This window comes from Ictalurus furcatus, chromosome 18, assembly GCF_023375685.1.
Source record: "Ictalurus furcatus strain D&B chromosome 18, Billie_1.0, whole genome shotgun sequence".
In the NCBI taxonomy this organism is placed as follows: Eukaryota; Metazoa; Chordata; class Actinopteri; order Siluriformes; family Ictaluridae; genus Ictalurus; species Ictalurus furcatus.
The window spans coordinates 9,571,962-9,585,464 of NC_071272.1; the positions used below are offsets into that span (position 1 = coordinate 9,571,962).

General features: G+C 35.3%; 1 protein-coding gene across 4 annotated transcripts; it reads right to left on the reverse strand.

The window, feature by feature from the left end:
- Window positions 1-1,563: 1,563 nt before the first annotated feature.
- On the reverse strand, window positions 1,564-8,926 carry faxdc2 (fatty acid hydroxylase domain containing 2). Of its 4 annotated transcripts, none has more exons than XM_053648480.1 (9): window positions 8,776-8,924; window positions 8,333-8,422; window positions 8,095-8,192; window positions 7,904-8,007; window positions 6,632-6,753; window positions 4,338-4,543; window positions 3,865-3,970; window positions 3,208-3,374; window positions 1,564-2,940 (listed from the first exon to the last, which is right to left on the reverse strand). In XM_053648480.1, exons 1-9 carry the CDS (start codon window positions 8,896-8,898, stop codon window positions 2,790-2,792), a joined length of 1,167 nt encoding a protein of 388 aa, XP_053504455.1. In that variant the 5' UTR covers window positions 8,899-8,924; the 3' UTR covers window positions 1,564-2,789. The 4 variants fall into 4 exon arrangements, with proteins under 4 accessions (XP_053504455.1, XP_053504458.1, XP_053504457.1 ...); XM_053648483.1 differs by having other exon boundaries at window positions 8,333-8,348; window positions 8,776-8,834; XM_053648482.1 differs by having other exon boundaries at window positions 8,333-8,406; window positions 8,776-8,804.
- Window positions 8,927-13,503: the final 4,577 nt, after the last annotated feature.

Sequence of the window (13,503 nt, forward strand, 5' to 3'; positions counted from 1 at the left end):
CAGTCTCTGGCTGATCACAATGTGGTCCGTATCAGGCTAGGTCACATCCTCCCTGTTGAGATAATGTTGAGCCTAAACATTTGGTTTTAGAGAGCACCCTACCTTCATGAACTGACTCGCTAACAAGAGCTGGAATAACCATAACTAATTTGTGTATCGGTGATTCCTATACGAGTACGTGTCTATAAAAGCAGTGTAAGTGTGAATTCTTCTGGCGTGTGGTATTCATGTTGCATAATGATGAATAATTTCTGCATATTTTCTCTTTAAATGCTGGTTATGTCCAGTGATGAGTAATTAGTAAGATCAGATGGCAGTAGTAGCCTGCACATTTTAAACCCTCTGTAAGGTGGTGTACGCCTGTTACAGATGTGATATCTGAGTCCGTAACATTAGAATAAGGTGGTGATTACTTAATGTGGAATTAAATTAAATTCACACACTTAAAATCTCTATCCTGTGTTTATATGTTTCTGTAAAGCTGCTTTGAGACAATGTCCACTGTTAAAATCACTGTACAAATAAAACTGAATTGAATTGAATGTAAGGGCAAAGGTCATGACAACACTCACAACAACAGCAGGGAGTTTTGAGAGAGAGAGACCCAGAGCTCGTCAGTGTGTTTAACATCACTAAACATTTTATGTTTTCACTTGGAAACCTGACATACAGCGATGTTTCGGTTCTAGCGTGTTGTCTACTGAACGTGGATTTAAAATCTCCAAGATGTACGCGTGAGTTTGAACAGTGCTGCTGATTTACCCGAGTAGCAGCTGAGGGGCGTTTTCCTAATCACAGATAAATAAAAGTAATATGTTTTTACTGCAATAAAAACATACAACATCGACTATACGTATAGCGCGAGCTGGTCATAACCATGCTAACATTAGCTAGCTTAGTCAGTTAGCAGAGTGTTAACCACAGCTACTTCATTCAGTAAAAGGTTAAACAAATTACGGTATTTCTGCTGAACTAGGACAGTGAACTGTTATAACACTTTAAAACACACTTCCTTGTCTCTTCACTACAATCCTCACTGAGCCCTAAAATCTACACAACTGGCTAACAAGCTAACCTGACAGGAAAACTAGCCCAGTGTCCTTGTGAAACTTGCTGAAGAACAACTGTTAAAATACGCAGATGGTTTTTTCGTTTAAATACATAGAACAAACTACATTTATTTTAGAAAGCAACAAAAATATTAATATCAAATGTAACTTTCTTTCCTTAGTCGTCATCATCGCCGTTTTTACCGTTAAAGTAAAAAGGTAATGATCTGTCGTTTCTGCCAACGAATCAGCTCGAATCGGTTCTTTTTTAGAAACTTTATAGATTTAAAAAATATAGTTACGTGAAAGTTAAACTTGAAAGAAATTTGTGTAAGAAAGTTTCCCAAAACAAATTACAAGTGTTTCTCTTATTCATGAATATATAATATAATTAGATATATTAATTCTTCTCTTGTATGCTACATCTACAAACAAGCATTAAAGTTAGCCTGCATGCTAATCACTAACTAGCACTGAATTAAACTCTGAACAAAGAGACAGAAACATTCAGAAATGCAGAATTAGATTTAATTATCATTAATACAGATCTGTATATTAACGCACCGCTACACAGTAGTTAACAATCTTAAGATCAACGTAATATTAAAATCAGAACATTTACTAAACACGTTTATAGTATATTTATATTTATTTTAAATGCTGTGTGTGTGAAGTAATTTGTGTTCAGTAATTATAATTATATAAATTGATGAGGAAAGTGCTAATATTAGGTAAATTATTAAAAACAGTAGTTTGTAATGTTGATGGGTTAACCTTAACCCTAACCTCCTATATAAACATGTTATTCTGTTAAACTTCAGATTTATAATCATTTTAAAAATAAATGCTTAGCCAAGCAAAGCTTTAATGTGATTATTTAAAAATAGTTATTATTTCTTATTATTATTATTAATGCAGAAACACAGAATCTGAAAAATTACATCCTACATGTCTTTATCTAAAAACACGTTTATGTTATTAGCAGCATTTCATTCCTGACTGTAATGCGCCGTCGTCCACCTCCTCTTGGTTCTCTTCGCCGCCATCTTAAGAGACGCTAATGATTCACTGCATTTGATTCAGTACCTGCTGCTCAGCCGTTGATTCAGTGGTTCTGATCCGTATCAGCACGTAGCATGAACACAATCCGGATATTTGGACGCAGTCACTGCGGTGTCTCAGGAACTGAATCCACCTCATCAATAAAACACTTCATATTTTAAAACTTAATACCAGATTGTGTTCAGATTCTGACCTTTATTCTGAACATCAGAGACAGCAATGAGGCACAAATCATTCTCAGATGATTATGAATGAAAAAATCCTAACGAAAATAAAATCCAATAAATTTTTGGAGGCGTGTCCAGGGTATTGATGATGTTACAAATTTTTTGGGTTTCTCCAGGGTGGTGATGATGTCACTTGTTTTATGGGCGTGTCCAGGGTGGTGGTGATGTCACTCTTGTTTTATGGGTGTGTCAAGGGTGGTGATGATGTCACTCTTGTTTTATGGGTGTGTCGGGGATGGTGATGATGTCACTCTTGTTTTATGGGCGTGTCAGGGGTGGTGATGATGTCACTCTTGTTTTATGGGCGTGTCGGGGGTGGTGACAATGTCACTCTTGTTTTATGGGCGTGTCCAGGGTGGTGATGATGTCACTCTTGTTTTACAGGCGTGTCCAGGGTGGTGATGATGATACTCTTGTTTTATGGGCATGTCGGGGGTGGTGATGACATCACTCATTTTTTGGGCGTGTCGGGGATGCTCTGTGTGAGTGGTGTGAGACTCAGCAGGAGTGTGTGTCGCTCATATTCTTTGGTTTTGCGGAATTTATCATCGGTGCCATGAAGCCGGTCCAGAACTCCCAGAACGCCGTAACACTGATTAAACCTGAACACCGACAATTATTACATTTAATCCATCTTTTTTTTTTGATCATAGAATTTTTATTGGAAATTTGCATTTTACGCATTATAACACCACACCCAACAACCCCAACAAAACAACCACAGCCATTTAATTCATTTTAACATTATTGTAAATATTTACTTTTTACTTTGTCCCAGTGTTTGTTTACTATTTAGTTCAGTGCAAATGTTTGTGCACCCTTACTGGTCTAGATTAAATGTAAAAAGCCTAAGAGATTTGAGGTGTTACTTGAGGTGGTGGAAGTCGTGGAACTCAGGCGAGGGCAGCAGGGGCAGGTGGTAACCACAGTGTGAGATGGAGGTGACGATCAGAGCCATGCTGAACCACAGGGACGTGGTGGCCATGTGAGAACCCAGCAGAACCGGACCAATCAGAGCCGGCAGCATGTTGGAGAACTGCAGCACACACACACACACACACACACACTCCCACACTTGATTTCCCTAAACAAAGCATCAACAATATTCTCGAATAATACATTTTATTACATACAAACATTCACACAAAACTTAATGAACCCCATATTACTGATATATGAACCCCATATTATGATGCAGTCTTTCATTAAAAAAGTATAAAATTAATGCTAACTTCATTAGCACTTGTTGGGAAGGTGTGTGTGTGTGTGTGTGTGTGTTAGCATAATAATGAGTAGCGTCATCAGTGTTAACATTACAACTGCATCATTAATGATAATTATATTAGGTTTAATAAATGCAAAATATTAATAAAGCCTTTATGTTGATATTTATAACAAGGTACATCAGTGCGATAACTGTTTATAAATATATATTAATGCTATGATGCACACAGAATAATACAAAAAAAAAAGCAGTAAATAATACTGAAACCACACAGCAGAGTTATAAAGTCAGTCACACACACCACATGCTCCAGGGGATGAGCATACAAAGCCACGACTCCGATGGGTGCCGTCCACTCGTGATGGATCTTATGGATGTGTTTGTAGAAGAACGGATGGTGGAACAGCCTGTGGAGCAGGAAGAGGAAGAAGAACAGGAAGAGGAGCCGGAAGAAGAACAGGAAGAAGAACAGAGAAGGAATAGGAAGAAAAAAAGCAAGAGAAACAGGAATAAGAAAAGGAGGAAGAACAGGAAGAGGAAGAAGAGCAGGAAGGAGAATAGGAAGAGAAAGAAGAACAGGAAGAGAAAGAAGAGCAGGAAGAGGAAGAAGAGCAGGAAGAAGAACAGGAAAAGGAAATGGTCATTGATTTCCTGTTGGTCTGTAGCGTGTTACTGATTATTTATTTACATCAGAGCTGCCAGTGTACATTTATGTCCCTCTTACACAACACAAGATAAACATGGTGCGTATGTGTGTGTGTGTAGTACAGAGACCTGTGTGAGTAGTAGAACAGCACTTCCTCCAGCAGGCCACACACAGAAAGCTCCAGTAGAACCCAGTGGAACGTGGGCAGTTGAGGAGAGCAGGGTTCTCCACGCCACGACATCACAGTGTAGGTGAGAACCACCAACGGAACTGACAAGAACAATTGATTACACAGAACCACCTTCACTGCCCACCACACACGCTCCAGCTCCACCTGTAACACACACTGTGTTATTCTAACATACACACACACACACACACACTCACATACACACTCACTCACACACACACTTACACACACACTCACTCACACATGCACACATACACACTCACATACACACATACACACTCACTCACGCACACATACACACTCACATACACACACACGCACACACACATGCACACACTCACTCACACACACACTCACGCACACATACACACTCGCATACACACACACACTTACACACACTCACGCACACACACTCACACACCCTCGCACACTCATGCACACTCACACACACACACACTCACTCACTCACATACACACTCACTCACTCACACACACACACACTCACACACCCTCGCACACTCACACACCCTCGCACACTCACACATACACACTCATGCACACACACACACATACACTTACACACACACACACTCACACACACACTAACGTACACACACACACATACACACACACTCACTCACGCACACACACACTCACTCGCACTCACACTCACACACACTCACTCACGTACACACACACTCATGCACACTCACACACTCATACACACTCACACACTCATACACACTCACACACACACTCACTCACACTCTCACACACAAACACTTGTTGTTCTTGTTGTGTTGAAATCAGAGCTCCAGATGAAATGAGTTTTTAACCTTTAAATCTTTTTATCTGTAACAACATTTGTACAAGATAAACTCTAAACTTTATTCTAAACTTTATAATAGTGTGTGTGAGAATGTGTCACGCAAGGACTCTGACCTGTGTGTGTGTGTGTGTGTGAGAGAGAGAGAGAGAGTGTGTGTGTGTGTGTGTGTGTGTGTGTGTGTGGAGGGGTGGCAGTTAATCTATCATCAGTAATAACACAGTGGTCAGTAATAATAGAGTTCATCTGTGCAGCACTGAGTGTTCAGCAGAAACACCAGCAGAGAACTTTGTACTAACACACATACACACACACACAACAAATACTGTCCTCAAATGTGTGTGTTTGAGTGGTTAGATCAGACAGTGGTGTGTAAGTTCTGAATATTGCTGAAGTCAGTAGTTACGTTTGAGGTCTGAATACTGATCCGTGTAATTTCAATATTTGATCCTCACTCAGTACGTTTACATGGACAACAATAATCCAATATTAACCCGATTAAGACGATACTCTGATTAAGAAACTAGCATGTAAACAGCACTTTTTAATTACCTTAATCCGACTAAAGTCATACTCAAAGTCAACACAAATCGAATTAAGACATGTGGAGTATTCCTGTTTTAGTCGCATTATCGAGGTGTATTACAGACATGTACACACCTTAATCACACTATTAACATTGTGCGGGAGTTTTCACCGCATTGTGCGACAAGACACGTACACACATGGCAGTGCTCAATTGTTTTACGGCAAACAAGAGAGCACAGCTGTGTCCCAAACCGCGTACTTGCCTACTATAGGCCTGTAGTAGACGAAATACATGTATCTCAGCTACTATACAGTAGGTAAGTACACGGTTTGGGAAGCAGCCCACGGCTTCAAGCAGTCGTCTATTTGCACGTACAGCATGACAAATAATTAACCGCACTTGAAGCGTTCGTAAAATTTTCTAATAAAAACACCCAAAACTGTATACGGTACCATAATGAAGACGAACTGTATGTTGATACGTGAAATTCTGGAGGGAACGTTGAACGGCGCGTCGCGGTGACATAATGAAGTGTGCTGTTAATCGATCTATGTTCTATAACATGTAAAACAGGAACATGAAAGGAGTATTCTAAAAGCGACTCATGTAAACACCTTAATCACAATATTATCTTACTCAGAGTAAGGTCAATAATTAGATTACTGCTGTACATGTAAACGTAGTCAATGAGAGATGAACTCCACTCTGAATATGGAGCTGCAGTGAAGTTATGATTTAATACACTGTTGGTGATGAAACAAACATTAACACACGGACACTCAGAGCTGACATCAGGTCAGTGTTCAGATGTGTTAAGTGCGTGATGATTCTAATAACACACTGATGTGTGTCTGTGTGTGTATGTGTGTGTGGATACCGGGTTGTTTTTGTCCTGTTGAATTCTGTAGCGTGTGACGAACGCTGGTTTTCCCGTCGAATCTACGATCATCAAGAAGCCATTAAACACCCAGAAGCAGAACGTCGGCATCAGCATCGTTCCTGTTCTCACACACACACACACACACACACACACACACACAAACACACACTGTTTATCCCCTGTTATGTTCATGATTCTTGCTCACTGTGTTTTGTTGTTGTTTGTTTTTCACTTTAATAAATCTGCACTTTCCACTGACAAAACTCCATACAGTTACACACAGCACTCAGATGATAAACACACCATTAGGATTGGCATCAACTCTGACACTGATAGTGTATATATGTGCGTGCATATGTGTGTGTGTGTGATGATGTTTATTATACCACTTCACCTTTACACTCATATTCAGAATGTGAGCTTATCTCTGTCCCTGAACACTGTGCTCAGGGTGAACTCCGACACTGATGTTCTGCATGTGTGTGTGTGTATGTGTGTGTATGTGTGTGCGTGTGTGCGCATGTGTGTGTGTGAAAACTAAAATATTAGTTTTGTTTAATTTAATCTCTCACACTTTTAATAAAATGCAGTGATGTAAATAAATACTGTTTACTGTAAATAATCTGTTATTCAGAAAAATATAAATTATTAAATATAAATAAATAAGAATTATTATTAAATGTTTACTGTAACATGTTTGCATGTGTATTTTTCCTGTTCCTGTTATTTTGATGAACTTTACTGCCCTCTTTACTCACTGCACCGCTGTTCCTGACCGATAGTCACCTGCAGTCAGTGATCAGATGCAACGCCATCAGACTGTGAACTTCAATCACATCCTGATAAAGACTGTCTATTTCCCTGAACTCAGAATCAGACTCTGGCTTCAAACTCTCACACACACACATGCACACACTGTTGCATCCTATCATTTGGAGGAGGATTAAAGGTGCAGTGTGCATATTGGAGAAGGATTAAAGGTGCAGTGTGCATATTGGAGGAGGATTAAAGGTGCAGTGTGAATATTGGAGGAGGATTAAAGGTGCAGTGTGAATACTGGGGGAGGATTAAAGGTGCAGTGTGAATATTGGGGGAGGATTAAAGGTGCAGTGTGAATATTGGGGGAGGATTAAAGGTGCAGTGTGAATATTGGGGGAGGATTAAAGGTGCAGTGTGAATATTGGAGGAGGATTAAAGGTGCAGTGTGAATATTGGAGGAGGATTAAAGGTGCAGTGTACATGATGCTGAGCGCTGTATGAGATTCTCACCGATGAAGAATAGATACGCCTCGTTTCCATCAAATGCTGTATAAAGTCTGGTCCACTGTGTCTGCCAGAAATCACCTGATGCTCCCCAAAACCTCTGAAGATGCCTGAACACACACACACATACATTAAGATACATAACAGTATATGGATATTAGATGAGTGAAGTGTGTTAGAGAGAAAACATTCTTCACCATGTTACTGAGTTCCTGAAGGCCACCAGGAAAAAAAGTCCCGATCCGATAACAAACGCTGCTTTTTTCACCGAATCCCACAGTCCCCCACTGCTGTCCTACACACACACACACACACACACACACAGATGAGTTATCAAACAGATGTGAGCTCAGTGAGAAACACTAAACACTACATGTGTGTATGTGACAGTTATAACCTCTTTATGAGTGTTTCTGGATTAGAGCTGAGTCTCACCTGCACACTCCTCATCCTGGATGATGAAGAAGATGAAGAAGAAAAAGAGGAAGCTCTCATGGTTTTAACATCGGCTGTTATAAATATAAACTAAATATAATATAAAATAATATAAATGACTAATATGTTCATGATGTACAGTTACAATGTGTTTTGGTGAATGTACAGGAAATTATACAGTGTAATAAAAAAGGAAATTTTTTTAAAGGTTTATAATTAAACCAATCACTGACACACTGACTGACACACACACACACACACACACACAGATACAAATAGAGAGACAGAAAGAGAGAAAGAGCGAGAGAGAGAATATTTTCTATAATGCCGATAACAGTGCGGTTTGTTTGTTTATAAAGGTTTTTTTTTTGCTGCATTCTTTATAAATAATTCATACACTATAACTTCATTTAATTTAGTAAATTATAGAGGTTTAAACTCACAATAATGTCCGATGGAGTCTCTCTCTCTCTCTCTCTCTCTATCCGTGTCTCTTTCTTTTCCGAGGTGTTTGGACGTTTTGCTAGGTGCCTGACGCCATGCTGCTCTCTCATTGGTCCATTCATGGTCAGGTGACTCCGTGTTGCGTAATAACGTCCTGCCCGGAGTATTTATACGAAAATTAGCCGCTAGATCCATAAGAGCGTTATTTCAAAGGAACTCCGTGTTTTTTTTTTAATATTTAAATATTTAAATATTTACATACTGCTTTACATTTACTCATACTGCTTTACATTCACTCATACTGCTTTATATTTATTCATACTGCTTTATATTCATTCATACTGCTTTATATTGACTCATACTGCTTTATATTCATTCATACTGCTTTATATTCATTCATACTGCTTTATATTCACTCATACTGCTTTATATTCACTCATACTGCTTTATATTCATTCATACTGCTTTATATTTACTCATACTGCTTTATATTCACTCATACTGCTTTATATTCACTCATACTGCTTTATATTCATTCATACTGCTTTATATTCATTCATACTGCTTTATATTCACTCATGCTGCTTTATATTTATTCATACTGCTTTATATTCACTCATACTGCTTTATATTCATTCATACTGCTTTATATTCACTCATACTGCTTTATATTCACTCATACTGCTTTATATTCACTCATACTGCTTTGTATTCATTCATACTGCTTTATATTCACTCATACTGCTTTATATTCATTCATACTGCTTTATATTCACTCATACTGCTTTATGATTACTCATACTGCTTTATATTTATTCATACTGCTTTATATTCATTCATACTGCTTTATATTTATTCATACTGCTTTATATTTACTCATACTGCTTTATATTTATTCATACTGTTTTATATTCATTCATACTGCTTTATATTTACTCATACTGCTTTATATTTACTCATACTGCTTTGTATTCATTCATACTGCTTTATAGTCACTCATACTGCTTTATATTCACTCATACTGCTTTGTATTCATTCATACTGCTTTATATTCATTCATACTGCTTTGTATTCACTCATACTGCTTTGTATTCATTCATACTGCTTTATATTCACTCATACTGCTTTATATTCACTCATACTGCTTTATATTCACTCATACTGCTTTATGTTTATTCATACTGCTTTATATTCGTTCATACTGCTTTATATTTACTCATACTGCTTTGTATTCATTCATACTGCTTTATATTCACTCATACTGCTTTGTATTCATTCATACTGCTTTATATTCACTCATACTGCTTTGTATTCATTCATACTGCTTTATATTTATTCATACTACTTTATATTTATTCATACTGCTTTATATTCACTCATACTGCTTTATATTTATTCATACTGCTTTATATTTACTCATACTGCTTTATATTTATTCATACTGCTTTATATTCACTCATACTGCTTTATATTCACTCATACTGCTTTATATTCATTCATACTGCTTTATATTTACTCATACTGCTTTGTATTTACTCATACTGCTTTATATTTATTCATACTGCTTTATATTTATTCATACTGCTTTGTATTCATTCATACTGCTTTGTATTCATTCATACTGCTTTATATTCACTCATACTGCTTTGTATTCATTCATACTGCTTTATATTCACTCATACTGCTTGGTATTCATTCATACTGCTTTATATTCACTCATACTGCTTTGTATTCACTCATACTGCTTTGTATTCATTCATACTGCTTTATATTCACTCATACTGCTTTATATTTATTCATACTACTTTATATTTATTCATACTGCTTTATATTCACTCATACTGCTTTATATTTATTCATACTGCTTTATATTTACATACTGCTTTATATTTATTCATACTGCTTTATATTCACTCATACTGCTTTATATTCATTCATACTGCTTTATATTTATTCATACTGCTTTATATTCACTCATACTGCTTTATATTCACCCATACTGCTTTATATTTATTCATACTGCTTTATATTCACTCATACTGCTTTGTATTCATTCATACTGCTTTATATTCACTCATACTGCTTTATATTCATTCATACTGCTTTATATTCACTCATACTGCTTTATGATTACTCATACTGCTTTATATTTATTCATACTGCTTTATATTCATTCATACTGCTTTATATTTATTCATACTGCTTTATATTTACTCATACTGCTTTATATTTATTCATACTGTTTTATATTCATTCATACTGCTTTATATTTACTCATACTGCTTTATATTTACTCATACTGCTTTGTATTCATTCATACTGCTTTATAGTCACTCATACTGCTTTATATTCACTCATACTGCTTTGTATTCATTCATACTGCTTTATATTCATTCATACTGCTTTATATTCACTCATACTGCTTTGTATTCATTCATACTGCTTTATATTCACTCATACTGCTTTATATTCACTCATACTGCTTTATATTCACTCATACTGCTTTATGTTTATTCATACTGCTTTATATTCGTTCATACTGCTTTATATTTACTCATACTGCTTTGTATTCATTCATACTGCTTTATATTCACTCATACTGCTTTGTATTCATTCATACTGCTTTATATTCACTCATACTGCTTTGTATTCATTCATACTGCTTTATATTTATTCATACTACTTTATATTTATTCATACTGCTTTATATTCACTCATACTGCTTTATATTTATTCATACTGCTTTATATTTACTCATACTGCTTTATATTTATTCATACTGCTTTATATTCACTCATACTGCTTTATATTCACTCATACTGCTTTATATTCATTCATACTGCTTTATATTTACTCATACTGCTTTGTATTTACTCATACTGCTTTATATTTATTCATACTGCTTTATATTTATTCATACTGCTTTGTATTCATTCATACTGCTTTGTATTCATTCATACTGCTTTATATTCACTCATACTGCTTTGTATTCATTCATACTGCTTTATATTCACTCATACTGCTTGGTATTCATTCATACTGCTTTATATTCACTCATACTGCTTTGTATTCACTCATACTGCTTTGTATTCATTCATACTGCTTTATATTCACTCATACTGCTTTATATTTATTCATACTACTTTATATTTATTCATACTGCTTTATATTCACTCATACTGCTTTATATTTATTCATACTGCTTTATATTTACATACTGCTTTATATTTATTCATACTGCTTTATATTCACTCATACTGCTTTATATTCATTCATACTGCTTTATATTTATTCATACTGCTTTATATTCACTCATACTGCTTTATATTCACCCATACTGCTTTATATTTATTCATACTGCTTTATATTCACTCATACTGCTTTGTATTCATTCATACTGCTTTATATTCACTCATACTGCTTTATATTCATTCATACTGCTTTATATTCACTCATACTGCTTTATAATTACTCATACTGCTTTATATTTATTCATACTGCTTTATATTCATTCATACTGCTTTATATTTATTCATACTGCTTTATATTCATTCATACTGCTTTATATTTACTCATACTGCTTTGTATTCATTCATACTGCTTTATAGTCACTCATACTGCTTTGTACTCATTCATACTGCTTTATATTCACTCATACTGCTTTGTATTCATTCATACTGCTTTATATTCATTCATACTGCTTTATATTCACTCATACTGCTTTGTATTCATTCATACTGCTTTATATTCACCCATACTGCTTTATATTCATTCATACTGCTTTATATTCACTCATACTGCTTTATATTCACTCATACTGCTTTATATTTATTCATACTGCTTTATATTCACTCATACTGCTTTATATTAATTCATACTGCTTTATATTTATTCATACTGCTTTATATTCACTCATACTGCTTTATATTCACTCATACTGCTTTATATTCACTCATACTGCTTTGTATTCATTCATACTGCTTTATATTCACTCATACTGCTTTATATTCATTCATACTGCTTTATATTCACTCATACTGCTTTATGATTACTCATACTGCTTTATATTTATTCATACTGCTTTATATTCATTCATACTGCTTTATATTTATTCATACTGCTTTATATTTATTCATACTGTTTTATATTCATTCATACTGCTTTATATTTACTCATACTGCTTTATATTTACTCATACTGCTTTGTATTCATTCATACTGCTTTATAGTCACTCATACTGCTTTGTACTCATTCATACTGCTTTATATTCACTCATACTGCTTTGTATTCATTCATACTGCTTTATATTCATTCATACTGCTTTATATTCACTCATACTGCTTTGTATTCATTCATACTGCTTTATATTCACTCATACTGCTTTATATTCACTCATACTGCTTTATATTTACTCATACTGCTTTATGTTTATTCATACTGCTTTGTATTCGTTCATACTGCTTTGTATTTACTCATACTGCTTTGTATTCATTCATACTGCTTTATATTCACTCATACTGCTTTGTATTCATTCATACTGCTTTATATTCACTCATACTGCTTTGTATTCATTCATACTGCTTTATATTTATTCATACTACTTTATATTTATTCATACTGCTTTATATTCACTCATACTGCTTTATATTTATTCATACTGCTTTATATTTACTCATACTGCTTTATATTTATTCATACTGCTTTATATTCACTCATACTGCTTTATA

Excerpts from the sequence above, each read along its gene's own strand:
- faxdc2 (XM_053648480.1), bottom strand. The coding sequence starts at position 8,898 with ATGAATGGACCAATGAGAGAGCAGCATGGCGTCAGGCACCTAGCAAAA. Across the intron at positions 8,008-8,094 it reads TTCAGGAACTCAGTAACATG|GCATCTTCAGAGGTTTTGGG; the intron begins GTGAAGAATGTT and ends GTGTGTGTTCAG. Across the intron at positions 3,375-3,864 it reads CTCATCCCCTGGAGCATGTG|TTCTCCAACATGCTGCCGGC; the intron begins GTGTGTGTGACT and ends TGTGTGCTGCAG.